The sequence below is a fragment of the Lolium rigidum genome, chromosome 7, assembly GCF_022539505.1.
Source record: "Lolium rigidum isolate FL_2022 chromosome 7, APGP_CSIRO_Lrig_0.1, whole genome shotgun sequence".
NCBI classification, from domain to species: domain Eukaryota; kingdom Viridiplantae; phylum Streptophyta; class Magnoliopsida; order Poales; family Poaceae; genus Lolium; species Lolium rigidum.
This window is the reverse complement of record NC_061514.1, coordinates 307,686,346-307,709,074: the sequence shown is the minus strand read 5'-3', so window position 1 is coordinate 307,709,074 and position 22,729 is coordinate 307,686,346. Positions and strand designations below refer to the sequence as shown.

General features: G+C 43.9%; 1 protein-coding gene across 1 annotated transcript; it reads right to left on the bottom strand.

Moving 5' to 3' along the window:
* Positions 1-2,631: 2,631 nt before the first annotated feature.
* Positions 2,632-6,060, bottom strand: LOC124675710 (pentatricopeptide repeat-containing protein At1g10270-like). The gene is made up of 2 exons (XM_047211785.1): positions 3,366-6,060; positions 2,632-3,243 (listed from the first exon to the last, which is right to left on the bottom strand). Exon 1 carries the CDS (start codon positions 6,058-6,060, stop codon positions 3,421-3,423), a length of 2,640 nt encoding a protein of 879 aa, XP_047067741.1. The 3' UTR covers positions 2,632-3,243; positions 3,366-3,420.
* Positions 6,061-22,729: the final 16,669 nt, after the last annotated feature.

Sequence of the window (22,729 nt, the reverse complement as noted above, 5' to 3'; positions counted from 1 at the left end):
CTATACAGCGTGCCTCTCTGTCTCGGTGCTGCTAGCTGCCGGTTTCAGCCTAGCTATCAATTATACCTCGCACTGAAAGAGCAATTTAGAGATAGAAATAATTTTGATGTAACAAGGACATACAGATTTTTTTCTCGATAAAGAAAACTTTTAATAACTCAAACACAACATCATGGTGACAGACACAAAGAGTTGGCCCGGGATCACGAATCAAGAGTGAAATCATTTGGCCTTGGATAGGGCCACCGGAGATGCGTACGCTTCGGAGGCAGCGCCGCCAGGAGACTGCGCTCATCCATGTCGCCGAAGAGGGCAGCATGGCATAGGGGAGACGGGGAGTGACCTCACACCAAGCTCAGCTTCGGCAGCCGAGGTGAGGCAGAGCTGGAGCAGCATGGTGAGCTGCGCGTCCCAAAGGACATCGTCGACAAAGACGGACGGGAGGGAAGGTGGGAGAGTAGAGGACCGTCTCGGTGCCAGTTATCAAACCAGAATGAGGTCTCCCCGTTGCCCACACAGTTGTTTGTGTGCAATGCGTTTGAAAGAGACAGTCAGACAGATGAGAGTGTAGGAGGTCGACGCCGGCTCAGCGATGCTAGCGGCCAGCCGCACCATAGCGTACCCAGCGTGTCGAGGGGGTGTTGTCGCCACGGACCATATTGTGGAAGAAATTCAGGAGACAAATATTTTGGTATTAGATTTCGCAAACGCCGAGCACGCCATTGGCGCGTGAGTGGCAGACATCGAGCTAGGCAACCTAGCCGAAGCATGGCACTCCTTTGACGGGTGATACAGTCCTATAGCCATGACAGTCAACAGTCAAGAATCTATATCTACAGCAACAGATAATGCTTTGATAATAATACTTCAAGGGCTGTAGTTGCTTTATATTTTAACTGAGAAAGTAAGAGAACAAATAAATGAAGGGTGAAACCACACAAGAATTACAAAGACAGTACATGAATAGAATGAGCCATCAGAGTAATGCTGCAGAATGAATTGAGAAGATATTAGCGGATGGTGGGAAGGAAATTAAGTCTGGATCAAGATCGAAAGCATGCACTTGGTGAATGTTAGTTGCACATCCACTTGCAGAACATAGTAGCCACACTGACCCTGGTGACAGACATCCAACACAAGTAGCAGCAGCACAAGCAGATATCAACAAGATGCCATACGAAGCAAACATCAAATACTGGATATAGGTAACAGCGAGTAATGAATAACTATAGAAGAGATGAGATATGCAAGGAACATAAATAGCCAGCTCAGAAACATACGGTATCAAATAGTATGATGACTGTACAGGATTAAAAAATTATGCATATTTCGTGCATGAGAACAGCAGAGGATATGAGCCACTGCTATATGATTCTTCATTATTATGTAAAAAAGAAAAGATGCTTGCTCTGAAAAGTTAAAGCTCGTCCAGATTTACCTTGATAGTGAGATCATCAACCGGTGCATCCAATTGAAATAACCCAATATAAGGTTGGTGTAGCATCAACCACCATCTGATTCAAACAGAAACCTGGAAACGAAGGACGACAATGGTGGACATGCAGTGTCAAATACCAAATGACAGATAAACATAAAATTCGAAAAATGTTATGGAACCAAAACTGAAAGAAATAACAATCTATGCAGTAGACGCCTCTGTGATAAAAATAATACTCCCACCGATCCATACTAAGCGTCGGAGATTTAGTTCAAATTTGAACTAAACCCTGGATCGGAGGGAGTATCAGTAACAAATTCTACTGATCAACTGATTCACAGTACATAAAACGTACTCCACATAAAATTGCTCATACTGTTCGGGTGTAAATAATGACCTGCAGGCATCGTGAATGCCAATTATTACAACCTTATTGTTGGAATCAAACATACACATTAAGGGAATGTATGCACGCCAGCAAAACAAACAGGATGTAATATTGTTATTATTTTTAGATGGATGGACTCATAACTCAAAGCATGGAAAAAGTCTAACTGACCAGATCAGAACTTACTGCTCAAATACTGGAACGTAAAGATGATACTGGACAAAGTTGAAGTAGTGAGCTGCATAAACTGTAAGTTGACCTCTCAGATTGAAAGCATTGATCTGCAAAGGATCATAAAATGTGAATCCTTTGATCATGACAGTCAATATATAACACCATACATGTCTGAATCAACGATTTGATAGCAATTCAAGGGCTGTAGTTCAATAACATTTTCACCAAGGGTTGAAATTAATGGTGCAGACTAAGCTGACAAGGCATTTGCACGTTGTGGCAAGGAATTTAATTCTAGATCAAGACTCGAATAAACATGCATTTGGTGAATGCTGGTTGCACATCAGCCCTTGCATATGTGGTATATTACAACAACCAAAGCCAGTATTTCAGGAGGACTTACCAGCTACCAAGTTCCCTGAACCAGTCTTGAGTCCACAACACTTGCAGAACACAGAGCGCCGCACTCATCAATGAAACAAGCGTGCCAGAAATCAATAAGATGTCATGCATATAATAAACTAGACACTTCACAGGTAGATGTAGCAATACACTATGAATTATATCTTTATTTGTTCATAGGATGGATTGGTCTTGTCTTGACCAGCAAAAAAATTGTACAAACCGCAAACGAAATGCAAGAGCACTTGAGGACAAACTTTTATATTTGTTGGAGCATTTTGCAGAAGAGCCACATAGTGTTGGTATGTTTGTGCTGCAAAAGGCACTTGAGGACAAACTTCTTGTATTTGTTGATACTGTAAACACTAAATAGCATACAATAGCCAATGGCGAAAGTGCAGTGTGAACCACCAAATAACAGATCTGGGCTCAATTTCAAGTTTTTGACTAAATTAAAATTAATTAGAAGTACACTATGGAACTAAAAAGGAAAGAAAAAAAGTTTGTGCAGTGGATAACTTTGTGATAAAACACTATCAATATCCCATACTGATCAACCTGGTTCATACTACATACGAGGTAGTTCAAACAAAATTGCTCATACTGCTAAACCATTCAGTAATTGTCGGGTGAATATGATGGCCCCAACTCATCACGAATGAAAAACTATCAGGCGCATTTTTTTCAAGAGTACTCCAATGGCATACTATAATCATGCCCAATTATTACAATCCTATTATCGAGCAGGATCCGCTTAATCACCTACTTCCTGCTGTTCTCCATCCACTAACAAACCATTCCATCTGTGCAGCAGCTTCTCACAACAAGATTTCGATAGTTCCTGCGAATAGCAAACCATGAGCAACACCGTGGTCAGAAATAAGATCAAATAGTTGCACACAGGGAAAGAAGCTGTAAAATCAAATGTTACAAACACTGGTTAATTACGGACGCATGCAGTACCTGCTAATTAGCTTGGGGTACATTAGGCTTGGGAGCCCAAGCTTGCGAAAAACTACTAACGCTGACTGTATTTGGCAGCCATTGTGTCTGGGGACTGACCACTAAAGTCCTGCTGTGGCTGAGTGCCAAATGCTGGCCTGCCCTGATGAGGAGATCCGATCTCATCATGCTTATTTCCTACCTGGCCATAGCTTGGGAGATTCTGAGCAGAGCCCAAACTAGACTGTGGTGCTTCAGGAGAACCAAATGATGTCCGTGATGGCTGATGAACACCGTACCCAGGCTGTTGCGCTTGCTGAGCGCCATACCTAGGCTGTTGCCCCAGCTGAGTGCCATACCCAGACTGTTGTCCTTGATGAGTGCCATAACCAGGCTGTTGTGCTTGATGAGCCCCATATCCGGGCTGTTGTGCTTGATGAGCACCATGGTCCGGCTGTTGTGCTTGACGAGCACCATGGTCTGAGTGTTGTGATTGTTGAGCGCCATGGCCTGGCTGTTGCCCTTGATGAGTACCATATGCTGTCTGCCACTGACGAGATGTGTCATACCCAGGATGTTGAGTATGATGAGCGACATCTGTTGGTTGTTGCGGCTGAGTACTAAATACAGGCTGCACCGGTGGAGCTGGCCCAAAATAAGGTTGCTGCACTTGAGAAGCACTAACTGCTTGCTGACAAGGGCGAGAGGTACCAAATTCTGGCTGTTTATCTTGGGGCAGAGCAATCCCAGGTTGTTTTTCATCAGAAAGAAGGTCATGCTGCCATTTATTGGAAGCAGCAACTTCTTCTTTTTTAACCTCTTGGTTTCCAAACACAGGCTGCTGAGGTTTAGGAGACATCCACTCGGGTTGCCGCACTTGAGATGCAGCATTGCGAGGATGGAATGGTTGAGGAGAACTATAGCCTGGTTGGCCTTGGTGAGGTGTGTAGCTGCCCCGTGTCTGATTAGATGCAAATCCTGGTAGCCCCTGGGGTGAACTGTGAGGGCGCGCCTCTGGTCTTGGCTTAGGAGGCAGTGGCACTGGTTTTTCTTCAAAAGCTTTCTCCATCTCTTCGTGGCGATCGGCATTCTTGAAAATCTCACCGACAGTCTCCCGGAACTCAGGAGGAGTGACAACTCCGCTCCTTGCCATATCCCTGACCAGTTCCAGTGCTCTATCCAATTCCCCTTCCTTGCACAATGCCTTAACCAGGATTTCAAATGTGGTCGTGTTCGGTTTGATCTCCTTGTCAGACATCCTTCCGTAGACCTTCAAAGCATCATCGACCCGCCCAGCTTCTGATAGTCCTTGAAACATCCGATTGAAGAAGCCGATATTAAACTTTGGGCCATGCTCCCTCCCATCGGCCATTTTGTAGAAGTACTGCAGCGTGTCGTCCACACGGCCTTCCTTGAAACACGAGTCGACCATGTAAGTGTAGGTGTACACATCTGGAAGCACCGACTTGCTCTCCATCTCCTGGAAGAGCTTCTCCGCCTCCGCAACCATCCCGTTCTCGCAGAGCTTCCCGATGATGTTGTTGAAGCAGCCGACGTCCATCTGAACGTTCCGCCTGGGCTGGCGGTGGAACACCTCGACCGCCTCACGGAACCTGCCCTCCTTGAAGCACTGGTTGACCATGACGTTGTAGGACTCGCTGTTCATGCCGATGAAGCTGGGCGGGGTGTGGTTGTCGATCATGGTCTCCCACAGGTCGTTCGCCTCGGCGCGCTTGCCGTGCTCGAAGAGCGTCTCGAGCAGCACGTTGCAGGTGGCGGGCGTCATCCTGAAGTTCCTGTCGAGCAGGGACTTGTAATTCTCCATGGCCTCCTTGTCCATGCCTTTGTTCCAGTACCCCTCCATGAAGCTGGTGTGCACGACGCCGTCGTAGACGGCGGCCTTCTCCCGGAGCTCGTCGAAGAGCTGGAAGGCCTTGTCCCAATTGTTGACGCCGATGTACCCGTCGATGAGGTTCTTGTAGACGATGGAGTCGGCGCCGTGGCCGCGGTGGAACATGGCGTGGAGGAGCTCGAGCGCGTCCTGGATGCGGCCGGCGGCGACGAGCCCCCTGGTGAGGTGGCGGTAGGAGACGGCGGACGGGGGGAAGGAGGTGACGCCGCCGTCGAGCATCTCCTGGTAGGCCTGGAGGGCGTCGTCGACGCGGGCGGCCTCGCAGTGCGCGAGGATGAGGGTGTTGTAGGAGACGACGTTGGGGACGATGGCGCCGTGGCGGCGGAAGAAGGAGTCGAAGAGCGCGACGGCGTCGCCGTGGCGGCCGGCGCGGACCATGGCGGCGGCGACGGCGTTGCAGGTGAATACGGTGGGGCGGACGCGGGTGGGCATGGCGGCGCGGGCCTCGGCGGCGGCGCCGTCGAGGTCGCCGGAGCGGATGAGGGACTGCACGCGGTTGTGGAGGCTGAGGCGCGGGCCGACGAGCGAGGAGGTGGTGTCCGGGAGGCGGGGCGCGTTGGGGTCGCGCGGGGGCGGGCGGTGCGAGGGGTCGCGGCGCTGGGCGTGGAGCGGCGGCTCGATGCGGAGTTGGCGCTTCCGGCGGCGGCGCTCGGCGGCGGCGTCCTCGGCGGAGGCGAATGAGAAGTGGCGGGATGGAGAGAGGAGGGGGGAGGCGAGGGCCGGCTTGGGGGCGGAAGGGAGGAGACGAGGCTGGGAGTGGGAGAGGCGGCGGAGGAGGAGGAGACGGCGGTAGAGCGCCGCCATGGTTGCGAGTTCAGACTAGGAGCCTTGTGGTGGAACGGCGGCGACCACGACAATCAAAGGAAGGAAAGCAAAACCCTTCTTCCTCCCATTCCATTCGTTGCTTCTGTTTGGGCTTGGCCCATTTCATTCTAGCCCAATAACTACCAGCCATTCTGGCCTAGAAGGAAGAAGACCATGGGTGCGTTTGGTTCTTACCCAAAACTGGCCGGACCAAAATTTTGGCAAGCCCGTGACCCACGGCTGCTGCTTGGTCTGTGTCCAATTTTTTGGCGAGCCCCAGTTTTCAAGGTGCAGCAGAGTGTAAGTTTAGCCAAATCTTGGGCTATCTGTGGGCGAGCGATTTGTTCGCCAATAAATTGGCACGCCCGCATGTTGGTAGAGCCAGCTGGGGCGTGAACCAAACACACCCCATCTACCAAGAATGGGGAAGAATTTCAAAATCCTTTATCGATACAAATGTTCATTATATAAAACAAAATGAAATGACAGAAACAAAATTTCACATTTTATTCTATTAGATTTTGTTTGGCAACCAGTATTTCAGGTCATTTTAAATAAATAAAATAATATACTAGTACAATATAATATTAGGTATCATTTTATTTGGGAAATCCATTGGTTTAAGTTGGAGGCTGCCTAGCTTGTGGGATTTGATAGGCCAACACTAATGAACGTCTAGGAAATATTTACTAGCGCCCTTCCGCTGGGCTGGGCATGTCTTCATCCTTGTATCGACTTAGGGCCTCTCTGATTCCTAAATTTAAAATACACAAGAATGCATTGTCATGCTTATCTAATTTCTATAATATATCATATGCACCAAAGTTTCGTTTGATTATATTACACACAAAAAACAAAGGAATATTAAAATGGGGTTTGAGTGGATGTAATAATATTTCCTATATATAATAGTAATTCCTCCATTTAAAATAATTGCTCATTTTTTTAGATTTGGTTGTATCTATCACTAAATGTGTATATATATACATATTGTAACATCCCAAGAATTTCAAAATAAAACCAATGAATTTCACTAGTTCCAAATTTTGGAACCAACAAAAACTTTTATTAATTAAGTAGGATACATATAGATCTTGTTTAAATCTTGTGTTTTGCCATGATGAGTGTTAGTATGATTATGTGCTAAACCCTAAAACCCTAAAGTGATCAAGTGAAGATCACCAACCAAATAAAATAAAAGAGAAAGAAATCAAATAAGAAAAACCTTAAACCCTAATCTTCTCCAAAAATCATTTGGATCTATTTTGAGAAACCCAAAATAAAATAAAAGACATATGGGGGCATATAACCCTAATAGGTAAATCTTGAACCCTACCTTTTTAATTATACTAAATGGTGGTGAACCATTGTGAACCACACTAAACCCTAAACCTCACCCCTCTTTTCACCACCCTAGTTAAAATAGAATAAAAGGAAATTAAATAAGAAAAAGGCATATGTGCCTATGGCAATATTTATAAAACTTTACCCTAAGCTTTTCTACTTTGCTTAGAGATTTGGAAAACCTTCTTACACTTTACCTAAGGCTTATCAAACCAAAATCCAAGTGTTTTCCAAAGAAAATAAAAAGAAACTAAAAATGCCATAGAGGCATATGAGAGTAAAATAGCAAATTTGTGAATTTGAGGATCTTGACCCTAAGACTTGTGGTGAATGGTTGGATCACTCCTATATACCATTTCAACACTCAACAACACCAAATGGGTCAAACAAAGCCAAATTAAAAATCAAATGCAACATATGCATAGAGGCATATGTGACACATAGCCATAATACCCAATTCTTGCCCTATGACTTGAAACCTTGACCAAATGGTGTGCAACCATTTCTAAACTTCACATAACCCTAAATTGACCCCAACCCATGTCCAAGTGAAGCAAGATCAACACTTTACAAAAATAATAAAAAGTGACACATCACCTCTTATGTGTTATGGCCATTTTTGCAAATCTTTGACCAAGACCTTTGGAAATGGATTCAATGGTTTGAAAATGTTTCTAAACCAATAAGAATCACATTAGAGTCAACCAAAGTCTTTTCAAATGAAGAGAAATCACATAGTGAGAAAATCCCCAAATTTCACTCACATACACTTAGCCCAATTTGCAAATCTTCAACCAAGGCCACCATTGCTTGATCTCTTGCTTGTAGAATACTTATATATGATAAACACACACATTTGCATCAAAGAAACAAGAATCAAATCAAAGGAAAATTCAAAACTCACATACATGTGATAATGGTCATATGACCCATTTATAAAATCTTCCCTACTTTACACCCCTGCATTTGACTTTTCTTCAACCAACCTTGGTCAACTATGACCATGTCATCCAATACCAAGTCAAGGTCAACAACTTTCATGTTGACCATCTCTGCAAATGTTGACCAGGTTGACCAGAATAGAATGGACAAGTGAGGACTTTGAAATAAAGAGAAGATGCTCCACTTTTTGAAATCTCACAAAACTTCACCAAAATGGACACCACCACCACCATTCTTTCTCTTTAATTATATGTTTGAGTTGTACCAAAAAGAAATCCAAAATTCCACAAAAATCTTCATGCGGCCATTGTGTCGAGCACCTGGTGTGCACAATCTGGAAATTGTGATACATGCTATTATCCTCTGTTTTTTAGCCTCTACCCCTTTACATAGGTGATCATCAACCTCCTATACCCCTCCTGCATCTCTACATGTCCTTGCCCCGTCGTTTAAAGTGAGGAGAAACACCTAAACTAAGCTGGCCGTGCACCATGCCGGCCACCATGGCACTCGAGCGACCTGAGCCCCTACTCTCCCCTACACCTTGTCAATTAGCATCTCTGGTACACAAGGACACTGCCTGTGCACGGCCGAGCCTTCCCCTTGCACAGCATTGGCCAAACATCGCGCGCCCAGACGCGCCAGAAACGTGCCAGGCACGCGGTGAGCGCGCCCTGGCACGACACTGGACGCCGCAGTACGCCGCTCGCCTGGACTCGCTCGACCTCCTCTCCCTCTCTCACTTGGCACGCATGATCACCACCACCCCAGCTACACCCTAGACATGCTAGAACGCCTGCGCGTGCACCCTAGCCATCGCCATGATCACCGACCTGCCGCCCGGTACCGTCCTTGTCGCAGAAGCTCCCGAGCCATTCCATCACGCCCTGGACGCGCCAGCTACACCCAGAGCCTCGCCTAGACGTCGCCTACAAGATGCGCACCTCGCCTTGCCCTTTCGCAGCCCGTAGCGCCATCGTCGTCGTCGACCCCTTCGCCGCAGCCACGGCCCTCGCACCAGCCTATAAATAGGAGAGATCGGAACCACGATTCTTCACACCATCTGCTCCTCTCTCACCCTTGCCCCTTCTCCTCCCACCAATTTTACATTACCTCGCCGGAGAAGCTCCAATCGCCAGCTCGTTCCCGCCGGAGCCCGCGGACCCTCTACCTCGACTGGAGCCACCCCGAGCCTCGCCGCTGTACCAGGAGCCTCTACGTCCTCGCCAACGACGCCTCGACCCCCTCCCTCGACCGCCGGCGACCTAGCGCGCCCTCCGACCCCCTACCTCGCCGGCGCAGCACGCCTTCCTCCCCCGACGTGGACGACGATCCCCCACCGCCCGATTCACTTCTAATCCGACGGCCCTCATTCACAGGTACCGATTCGGTAGTTAAAGGCCACTGACGGGTGGCCCCTCACATGTCAGGTGGCCCGCGGCGTGGTCAGCACTAGTGGGCCGGCCCAGTCTGTTTAGTCTGTTTGGGCCGTTTCGTTTTCCCGCGTGGCCCAGTATTTTCAAATTTGGTTTAATCCATTTAGTTCAAATCCAATACTGCTGCACACTTCAAATTTGAATATCTCAAATTCTACAAACTCAATTTTAGTAAATTTTATATATTCAGAAAGCTTATGTTTTGCCCTAACCAACCCCACTGGATTCAACCTCATATGTGGTGTAGATTCTGAATAGCAAAAATGACAAAACAGAGACTTTTCTGTATTCAAATAAATCTAAAAAATCAACCACTTTGAATTTTGAAGTGAATCCAATTGCAATAATTCACATTTAACAAACCCTAATTTACTATGTAAAAATATGATATGGGTTCTGTACATGATCATGGGCTAGAATCAAAATATTGGCTATGTAGTCAATACTAGCTCATTTAAACTATTTCAAATTTTAGGAATTTCAACCAATGAGGTGTAGCACCTCATTTAAATCCTTTCTCAAGTGATATGAAGTAATGTGTTGACCTTTAAATGCTTAGGCTCATACTTGCTCACTTGTAGATTTTTAAATCTAAATAGTATTTACAATTGCCATGGTTATTTAAATCACATGAGATGATGAATCTCATTTAAATCCCTTTTCTCAAATACTAAGTGAGAAGTGTTGACCTTGGTCAACATGGGATCATCCCTGGTTATTTGAGAATATTGAATCACCTCAATAGTAGTTTTTACTAAATTAGTTACAACCATGTGTTAAATCATATGAGAGGTATTCCTCTCATTTAAATCTTGTTCTCAAGTAATTCAACATGAGGTAGTGACCATGGTCTAATAATCTCATAATGAACTATTTGGTGGCATTAAATCACTACCTTGTTAGTATTAAATTGCATGAGGTATGGAACCTCATTTAAATCATTTTCTCAAATGATAAGTATGAAGAGGTGGACTTTGGTCAACCTAGGTCATATATTATTCATAAGAGAAATTAAATCTTAAAAAGAATTCAATGAGAGGAAATTATTTCTCCAAACCAAAGATAAACCCTACTACCAATTTTCAATGAGAGGAAATTATTTTCCTATTATTAAATAAGGAAACCCTAGCTTAATGTATAAATAGATTGTTAAGTAGTGATACTAGATCAATTGTGTGAGCCATTAAGGCTAGTGAAAGATTGCCTAAGTGTTGTTTGGTGATTGTATCCTCGTATTCATTTATAGACGCTAGTACCGGAGACTATCAAGAGGAGGAGGTATTCTACCAGGAGGAAGAGCCAGAAAACTTTGATCACATCACCAATCAAGGCAAGCTATACTATGGCAAGCTAGACTAATGCAAGTTATAATGTTGCAAGCTAACACTCTTGCAAGGTTCCCTGGTGCAAAGCTCTACAAGAGCAAGGCACCATTACATTTTTACTTTATGAACCTATCCCAAGTTTTTACTTTACAATTTTTACTTGATTTCATTTATCAAAGTTACTTTTTGATTTATGATTCACTTGGTTGAACTATAGAGTAGTACAAGAGCATCACACTTAGCCTAGCAAGCTCCAAGATACTTAGCACCCCTCATGACTAGTTGCTAGTGCTCAATATCAAAAGTGACTACTCTAGTTGGGAACTTGTGATTTGAAATGACTTTGAAAACCTTGGAATGATGAGTCATTCTATTGAGAGATTTTTGAAGGTGAATATGACTGGTGAATGACTTGGTGAATTTTACAAAAACACTGATGGTTGGGTTCGGATGCGATACCATTCCAATTTTACAAGTACCCCCACAATACCCAATATGGGTAAGGGCTTAACTAGAAATTTATGTGCTTTAGTATGGGTTCCCTCCGAACAAGCGTCATCGGGGTTAGGCCGAGGGCTGCCTCTACAACAAACACAACGATACGATATGACGTGAAATGAGGTGAATGTCCGGCCCAAGCCCCGTGCGGTCCTCGGGTTGACTGCGGTTTTCACCGGGAGGCCAAGCTCATGGGGAGAGGTGCCTATACTAGAGTATGTAAATGAAAGGCTAGGATTGATAGTTCGCGTACTGCGTACGATAAATCAGGGCCAGTTACCCCTGACGAACTATTGCAATTGTTGTGGCACAAGTGTACAACCTCTGCAGAGTTAAACCTATTCGAATAGCCGCGTCCACGGTTATGGACGGTTGGAAAGGCCATACTGTTCCGTCATCAGATCATTTTCAAAAATGTGACATGTAACTTGTGACTTGAATTTGAAAGGTGAATGGTGACTTTGAATTGAATCACAACAGAGTTGTGGGAATGACACTGATGTTCCCACTTGAGTTAGTTGAGCAAATGAAGAGGCTTTGATTTTTAAAGTGCTTATGAAATAAAACTGGCTTTATGCAAATGAAACTAGAGCTTAGAACCCCCTTACTATAGTTGATAGTGTTTACCTTAGTATTAGTTTGCGAGTACTTTAAAGTACTCATGGCTGTGTCCCTGGCTATTCAAATGGCCAGACTATGAAGAGGAGTACCAGAACCCGGAAGAAGGACAGCAGGACGTCTACGACAACTAGGATCACTCCTGACGTCAACAGTTGCCTGTGGAATAGATGGACTACTACTACGCTACTTTCGCTTCCGCTATGTGTTATGTAATGAATAAATAGAACTTCTATTGTTGTAATGAGATTGGATCATGTGATCCTTTATTTGTAAGACCATTATGGTATGTAATGAATGATGTGTGTGATATCAATCTATTATGTCTCGCAAAAACAATATTCCTGGGATTGCGATGAATGGCATAATAGGCATCTGGACTTAAAAATCCGGGTGTTGACAAGTTGGTATCAGAGCCATTGTTGACCTTAGGAGACCTTAGTTAGAATGGACGTCTGCAAAACTTAGTTTCAAAACCAAAGAACTGAATATTTGTGAAAAACTTATTCTCACTCTTATCCTTGAGATCTGCTTCAAAATAAGAAAGTTATGCTCTATTTTCTCTTATACTACTACATAAAATTTTGACACACTCCTCTAACTTACTTATCCTAATTGCTCACAGATGAAGTACCAATGGGAGTGCTATCAGCTTGGTCACGGAGGAGAACTAAGGTTCGAAAAAGAGTTGAAGCAACTAGTGGACTTTGGCGACGGGACGGGACGGGACGGGACGCCACCATGCCGCCGGCGAGCTCCTACCGGCCAATCCGTCGTCAACCTCCTTCCGTCATCCATCAACTCCACACGGGTGTGCCATGCATGTTCCATTCACAACTCTCTCCCACCCTTCTCTCTATCGTCTCTTCCCATCTGTCTAGCCAAAGTGATACTAGTGTCCTTCTCCATCCACGCATGGCCGGCTGTTGATAATGTCTATTCAAAGTCAAGCCAATGAAAAAAAAGCATGAAGTTTCACAATTTGTTCAACAACGGTAGTACAGGACACACAGAGATTGAAAAATGTTTAACGCTAAACATATATAATTCGGTGACTCGGCTCGGCTTGCTTATGTGACGTCGTATGGCTCTTCTGATACAGCCCTCCGGCGCGTCGTCGCTGCGTGGGCACTCTCACGAACTGAATCGCTCGCCGCCTCAGCCTTCTTGTGTCGCTGCATGCTACACGGCTAGAGCCTCACAGGACTAGTAATTAAGGGGTCCATACTACTGCTATTCGTCCAGAAGAATTAGCTAGACTTAGCCGATTAGGCAACTCAATACTAAGTGATTTTTCCTGGCCGGAAATAATGAGTAGTGAGCTGAATACGCATGAGCTAGTACCAAAATTCTTGAGCTTTGGACTTGTTTGATTCTCAGTGGAGGGGGGGAAAGTTGGACGGGAAGAAGGCAAATCTAGATTCAATTGCTCAAAGATTCTTAAATCTGTAAACATGGACGCCTCACATGCATGATTGATCTACTGACCAAGGGATGGTTCCACTCCCCACACAAATTAAGGGTGTTGCCTCTTTTATCTCCTATATATTATCACGTGAACTAAATGCACAAATTAAGGGTGTTGCCACTTTTATCTCCTATTATCACGATAAATACACAAATGGCTCTGGAATATTTGTAAACTACCAACAGGATGTATGGTATGTACGGGCGTTCTATCGGCCATATATGTTGTAAAGAGCATTTAACTGACTCCTGAAATTTCTTCAAAAAATACTGACTCCGGAAATTGTGGGGTTAGGCGTGATCTTTGGAAGCAGTTATAAGGAAGCAACAAATCAAGGAAATTAAACAACAATTCAACTGACTCCAGAAACTACTACAAGGCTGGGTGCATGCTCTCATGCTATCGATCGGACGTTGCAGGTAGTCTACATCGTACGGCACAATACTAGTCCGATGAAGAACTTAGGATCGGCATCCGATTTCTAACCGATTTCTAACAGACTATTTACTTCCTTGCATGCGTATATGTATTTAGCCAATCAACATTTATTGCTCATGCTGCTAGCTTCCTTCTTGCTTCCTTGCAGCATGGAGCTCTGGACAACACAACCATTAGGTTGCTACACCAGGTCGCTGCGCTGAAAGGATTTCATGAATAGTAATTTTACCCCTCCGCGCAGACGAGCCCGATGTGAGGACCATTGGAGGATGCCACGATGGGAGAGGTGCTCCGAGAGAGACCTTTGCAGCACAATCGAGAGGGGACGGGAGGGCAGGATGCTACGGACCGCTTAATTAGGTGTGGATTTCCCCCAGCAAAATCCATACATGATACATCCATCCTGTAGACGACTCCACGGCGTGCCATCTTCCATTCACAAGAATCTTCCGTTTCTCTTTCTCTCCCGATCTGTCTCGCCAAAGCACTCCACGGTGTGTCAATCGCTGAAGCGACATTAGCTAACTGCACTTGTCTGGCTGATGGTTTTGCGTGGCTGGTTTGCTTTTTCCGTAGCTAGCTCTTTGCTCATGTCAAGCATGCACTTGCTGGTAGCTAATGTCTGTTTCTCATGAAATCAACCGAGACACATCTTGTTTCTGAAGATTCGGATTCTCCAGATTTAGGCAATCATTTCAATGCCTTTCTTTTTTGGAAAAACTAACCAACTTTCATTACCATCTCCTAAAGGAAGAAATGGAGGAAACTACCACAATGAAAAGGATGTAGCTATAGTAGTTTCTTCCCCTTCAGTTTTAGCTAGTCACGGGACAATTTTTGTGTCCTCCTACTTGTTAAGTCACTTTTCATGCGTGGCGAGACGAGATGAGTCAAAAAGTCAGCTCAATCGTGCGTTGCACAAACACCTAAGCATTTCTAGAGCAACATATGGGTACATTTAAGTTAGACTTGTTCTCCAAATTTGCCGCTAACCAACGAAAAATACATGCCCATGGAAAAGTTTGACCTCTATCTTCCGGCAACACAAGACCACAACTCACAAAGCACAACAATGATTTATTCAAACATTTTACACCAACAGCTGCTCCGCCTACACTCCTTCATAACGGCTTCTCGGCCTACACTCGCCTGCCCGCCTGCCCTATGGCACCACGGGGCCAGCCGATGACTATAAAAAGTTTAAAACCCAGGGCGTTGCGCCCTTGCAGCCTCGTGCTCAATTGGGAACATGTGATACATGGCTTAGGGATGGACTTGCCGACGGCCTCCCTCGGCGCCGGACGGACATTGTCTGGCAAGTCAAACAGGGAGAGCCCTTCTTTGTCCGGCTCGCACTCTGCCTGTTGGAGAAAGTCGTCGATGGTGGTGGACGTGGTACTAGTGTCTTCCATCGACTCCAAACTCCGACCTCCGGTAACACTAGTACTGTGTTCATCAACACCTTTTAGTACACGCGGGAACTTATAGAACTGCGTTATTCTACAATCCCAGAAGAGGCTGGTGCACGTACAAAATTAGCCAAACTAGGTTGCTTAACCCTGCATATGTACCTGATTTTTTACTATGATCATCTCTGAAAAAGTTCATCTCTGCTTGTGTGTGTGGTTTGAAGACTTTCCTACAAGAAAATGAAAGTAGCCAGGACTTAATTTTCGCAGTGAAAAGAAACAACAATCTCCTGTCTCTTGTGCAAAGAAAAATAGATATATTAAGCACACGTACATGTTTAATTATGAAACAAACATGTCTAGGAAAAAAGCCTGCTTGGTCCAAGAAACGATCGTGCGATAGGATCAGCTTTACACTGCACATCGATCAGGTCAGGTCCAAGAATTAATTAAGGCGCAGTACCAATGTTGCTGTTATGCATGGAGATTAAATCAGAAACTATCATCAACATTTTACAACGGCAAGCTTTGTTACAGATCCTTGCCCACATAGATAAAGGCAACTATTCACACCAACAAACACAAGGCTTCAGCTCGCTCGACTATTTCCAGGTCGAATGTAGCTAACTAGATTGATCCTGCTTCCAATCTAGCACTTGTCAAAAATTACTTATTTCTACCTGTTTGCAAGATCAGTAGAGTTTACTTTAATACCCAAAAGATAGTCATTTATTAGCAAAAGGCTTCTTGTAGATACACGGGTGTGCTATCTATCAGGCCATTTTTTCCTAGCATCTCCTTGGCACCCATTGCAAGTCTAGTTTACATGCATATACAAGCTCAGCTCCAAATCAACATTCCTCGATGCTTCAACTTTGCAACGGGTAACTACACGAAAAAATCGAAAATTGCCAAGACCTTTTTTATTTCTCAAGCATTCAGGTCACATATCAAACAATCAACAATAAAAGCAAATATATATCAGCATCTTTTAGGGACATTCACATCACAAAGCAAATGGAACAAAGCTAAAGGTCCATACAGCAAAACTCATGCAACATGGTACGGCCAATATTACAGCAAAACACATCCTTTGCAACTATATACATCACGAATATAATATTCAAGGAGGCTAGGTGCTGCCTGATGGCGACGTCTCCTTGCCCCCTGTTCTTCCTTGTCGACTGATGCATCAGCCTCAACACTCCAGCTGATGCCTTGTTATTTATCCTCCAGCAGGAACAAAACATCAGTGTGAGCTTTAATAAAGCATATTTAGCTAAGAAATAAATAGATTTAAGAGGAAGACTACGGCTAGACTCGCATGACAACGGACATGCATCTATCTACCAACATGGTAGCACATTTGTTTCCTCGAAATGGCAGACACCTATGTATATGCAATTACAACTGCACCATAGTTTTCAAGTTATCAGGAAAATAAACACAAAGATATACTGGAACTACCAAGAAGACACATAGTTACATACATGTGCATACAATTTTCCGGATTTAAAAAAATAAACAAGTTGACAACAAGTGATGACACTGTCAAACAAAACTGTGATGCAAAAGAAAACAGCACATCAAGATACATAGTCTCGTCATCAAGTGCTACCTTGCTGCTGTTCTAATTATTAAAGTAAGCACTGCACTAGTTAAGTGGCAATCATTTGGTAAGAGAGAATTACCTGTGATCAAAAGATTAGAGCCCGTTTCTACTCGGAGTCTTCGACCAAAACATTCCCAGCTGGTATCACCACCTGCAGTCACTTGATATCAGAACCATTGTTATACGTAAACAGATAAAAAACCATCCCCTGCAAGTCCAAGCATGACATTACCTTAACTCCTGGAAATTCTATATGCTTTGATTAACTGATACAATATTCTGCAGGGGAACTGTGATTCAACGATCGATCACCAACGATCTAGTAAATTGGTAATCCAGTCTGCATTGCCACTGGAAATTTGCAGTGGAAGTCAGTCACCACAAAAAAAAATCAGAGCTGTAAACAACATCAATAACAACATAGATATATTAGGGGAAAAACTACAACAGTAGTATGTTTTGCATATAGTAAACAACTCTTTAGATTTATAATCTATTAAAGTGCACCCATTTGAACAATGTAAAAGTAAAACATAAGAGTGTTACATGAACGAGAGCAAGATGTGCATGCAATTTACACTCTCACCAAAGAATCCATGCAAGCAGCCAAATACCAATACAACCCTTATCGATCCATCTACGGATGAATTAGTTCATCATCAGACTCAGTCCACATCTACATGTGGCTAATTAATCTCTACTACCACCTAAGAGTAGAGCAATAAGTAATGTAAAGTGTCAAACATCTGTACCAACAACTTTCACATGACCAGTTTCAAATAATCTGAACAAAAAGAATGGAATACAATTAAGAACCTCTAACATAAAATCAGTCATTCACACTGGCTTACCATGAATACTAGCATAAGGACTTATAAAAACTAGGCCTACATGCCAATACAGTCACAATATCACAAAGCTCATAGAGGAAAAAGAAGAGAAACCAGACATCTTACCTAAACCTGGGCGAAAAAAAAAAGAGGCCATTTGAACAGTTCCACTTGCTTGGTATTCTTGAAGCCAAATAGTTACCATGAATCACCTGAGGAAAGACACAAGTTAACTTCCAGGAAAGAAAGAAAAGCAATAAGATGTTGAAACAATACTTGACTAGCGGAATTAGTGACTTGTCATAGTAGTAGTAATACGTGCAAATTCGTAGTGCTACTGCTGCCTATAAATGCAGCGCTGCTACTATTCATCAATTCAAAAGATAGAATTTGTCGAAGGAAATAAATTCGTAACCAACATAAGAGGGCAGCTAATAAATATGAATGAATGAATATTCAGAAAAGTAGAGTTAAATGGCTGAACCGTTTTGGCACAGTTACAGTCACTAAATTCAAAGTAAAATCCCTACTACTGTATCAAATTTCACCAAAAAAAATGGCCAACAACTTGCTAGAGCAGACGGATCTCAACCTAAAAAGACACTACACAAAATACACAACTAGATACCAAACTATGTTCAGGCACGACATTGCAGAAACCTGAAACTTCCAGGACGTCACTAGGAGCAAAATCGTTCACGACACTTCTACCAAAACAGGGAATGAAACACCACATCGCTACATCACATAGCATCCATCAGCAAAAGAACCAAAAAAAAACATAAGAAATGGGGGTATCTGGCCTCTTGACATATAAAAGACAGGTGCAAGTATGTTTGCCCGAATAGAAACAGCTCATGACCATCAACATAGCATCTGAGGATGCGGAGGTAACCATGCCTCCATAGCCATGTAGAGCAGCGAAGGGAGAAGCAGAAACTCACCCAAACACATGGAGTCGACATCGCTATCCGTGGTTAGGATGATCAAGCAGCCTGTGACAGCTCCCAGGAATAGCACAACTGCACAAACGATAAACATATGTTAATTCCTGTTAAAAAGAACCTAGTAACAAAAGACTATCAAACTGCGATCAAATTGGGAAGCATAAAAGAAAAGTGAGAACAGGATTGGCATTGAGAACATTATTTCATATTGGAATCAAACATAAATATATTTATAATCTACTACATTTAGTAGCCAAATTTTGTTCTGATGCTATTTTCTTAACCAGAAGTAGAGACAATGTAAAATAATGGACCTATTCTCCCAAACAAGACCTGATCACTGAATATTAGTGTCCATAATAGGAAAAAAGAAGCAAACTTTAGCAAGCAAATATTACATGATGGGGTTCCAACAATTTGAACAAATAGAATTACATACGAAGAAGAAAGAAGAAAAAGATTCCTGATCACAGCAAACCATGTACGCATCATGTATAGCATTATACTGAATTAATGAGAAAACAAAGGAGCTAATTACTGCATAACACTTCCACCAACGGTTAGCACAATACCAGATCACCAATCACAATACTCACTCCCAAACACATCATATTAGCAAACTAAGTGACACTAAATCCTACATATACATGTGTAATCAAGCAGTGGAAACTACCTACGCCACTGCAACATGTCGCTAGGCAAGTGGGCGAGCCACAATCAGGACCAGCGGCTCCCGCAACCCAACTGTGGCGCATATGGACGTTGTAATATCAATGGGACCGAACCACACCAAACATAAACGAACAGGAAATTGGCAACTCACCTTGCAGAAACTGCAGTAGATTAACGAGATAGTAGAGATGATTCAGAATGTACGTAAAAAAGGATTGCAACTGAAGTCCAAATGAGTAAAAGTCTTCAGTCTATTTCTCTCTAAATAAAAAGGCTATCATCAGAATCTGAACATACAGATCAAAATCAATTACTTATGTCACCAACAGAGCTATGAGAAATCAGATATCTTCGCACACAAGTCCATGGAGTTTCCAAGAATAGATCAAGGATAGCTAAAACATAAGGGATGCCATCTCAGAACACATACAGGTGCATCAACTAAATATGCGTTATCGGAGACCTTGTGTTCTACAATGCTTCTACCAGAGACAGGTGTAGCACTTGTTTTTATCAGTCCTTCCACCATAAATAAATGATGATAGATATAAAATGTTTTAATCTAATTCCTTAGGCAAGGGATAGAATTATTAGCAATAAGTAGCCATACAGATGCATTAAGCAGGTTAGATAAGCAGTTCAAACATAATATTCCTATAATATTCCTATGCTCGAATTGGGGAAAGGTAAGCCTGCGATGACTAAATCAAAGAACAACCATGTGCTAAAACTTCATATCCATATGCATACCATATCAATCAACGATTAGCACAATACCGGCACGACAATCACAAAAACCACTCCCGCAACACAACGTAGTTTCCATTAAAGAGAACAACGGTAAATACAAAATACGCAGATGGAATTAGTGGAAACTACCTACTACACCACTCCAACATGTTGCTGGGCAAGCGGGTGATCCACAATCAGCACCGGCAGCTCCTGCAACCCAAACAGAAGCGCATGAGGACGTTACCCCCACATAAACGAATCGAACCACACCGAATCGAATCAAGATGGCAAGCTAACCTGGTAGATCACGTAGTACTCCTCATTCTGGAGGCGCTCCAGGCTGCCTTAGTGGGCCATGGCGAAACCCTTGGCGCACAAATAAACTCGAATCAGATCATGTACTAGTATGAAATCTTCACCTAATAGTCGAATCAGCTGTTCTACCGAAGCAAGCACGGAGAGGAAATATCCCTCGATATCTGCAATAGCACCTCACCTGCCATCAGCAGCACATCTCCTCTGCCCTTCAGCAGCATCAGTTCTTCTCCTCTGCAAAAAATTTTTTTGTCAAACTGCAACTCTGAACCTGGGACTGTCATATGGTAAAGTTCCTGATAATAGTGAAGGGTAATGAACTCGAAATTGTGCTCAGAGTAAGGCTTCATTGATGAAGTGCGACATTTATCAAGAATCTCTATTAACCAAGTTTAGTGATACAACTGAAATTCCTTGCTGCATTAATTTTCAACTGGAGGTTGCAGGATTGATTTAATTACAAAATTGCATCATAGAAACTAAGCTTTTCATTAGAAGTAAAAAAGGTGTAGAAACTACAGCAGCATGTAATGTGAGCATTTAAAGAAGAAACTAACCAGTATAGGGAACATACTTCTGGTACTTTGAAGAAATAATTTACAGCATTGACAGTATTGATAAAGCACACTAACGAGAATTACAATACACATGCAGCAACAATTTATCATTGTGTAGATGCAGTCTATATTTCGGCAATAAGTAATTGATCAAGCCAGTTCAGTTTCAGTTATGCAACCTAGTCCAGTTCATTGAGAAAATTTCAGTAATTCAAACAAGTGCAGTTCTGGTAATGAAATTGGCAGTAGATCATTGGTACATTTAAACAAGTCCAGATCATTCCTTGTAATTAAATCATGCACTGAGCGAGAGTAGAAATAATTTGTTTGCAAATAATGTGTTGATGCATCTCGGCGGTGGCAGGGCGGCGGAAGCGGGTACCAAATCTCCTGGGCGCACAAGGAAACTCTAATCAGATCATGTACTAGTACCAAATCTCCTCCTAACGATCGAATCAGATGTTCTACCGAAGCAATGACGGAGAGAGAATCTGGAAGCTGATACCTTGGAGGCCGACGCCGACAAGACCCTGGACGGCGACGTCTCCCGCACGAGAAGCTCGACCTCCCGGTCGCCGGCGCCCCCGCGGCTGCGTGCGGCACCGCGCCGCATTCCCTCCTTCGCGGTCGCGTGCACGACGCAGACCGACGTGATCGACGGAGCCGCGCGCGCCGCCGAATCGACGCACGCGGCGTCGACGAGCAGGCCAGTCGCGCCGCCATGGTGGCTGCTGCGCGGCGCGTCCTCTTTCGTCTGCGAGGATGGGGCGGCACTTGGGAGGAGGGGCGGTGGGGAAAGCCGCCGGTGACCGGTTGAGCTGGTGCAGGGGAGAAGGGAGACGGCGACCACCATCGATCTTATCCGGGCGAGCTGTAGGCGCGCCGAGGAGAGGTGGGGAGAAGGGGCTGGCGGAGAGGAGGAGGTGCTGGTGGTGGTTGGGGGAGAGGAGGCGCCGGCGGCGGCGGCGGCAACGACGGGGCGGTGGTTGGGGAGCAGAGGTTGGCGAGATATACATATAGGGGAGCGACGGCGTGATTTTCGTTTTCTTTTTCCTTGGTAGCTCCGTTGATCCCAAAAATGAAAAGGATGATTATGGCACGACATTGTCTCCCAAAAATGATACTACTACAGTACTTATTAACACCTAAAATTGTGGATGATTCCTCGCGATTTTTAAGCAGGCCGATAATTACCGGAAGGAATCGTCGACACCGATTAATTACCCAAAACCATTCCGAAAATTGTGTTTAGCCCAAAAATGATGCCGCTCCAATCGGTCAATTGCTTAATCAGGGAGGCGGTGCCGTCTAATCCATACATGCACGTACTAGTACTAGCTTACAATTGCTCATTTCTTATCTTATGTGAATAATAATAATGCATGTGGCCTGATCAACATCATAGTAATTCACCTAGTATTCCGGCTACCCAAATATCAGGTTGGCAAAATGGTTGATTTATATTATCTATACGTGTACGTGTACAGAAAATTCAGTTTTCCGTGAATTTTTTGTTTATGAAAAGC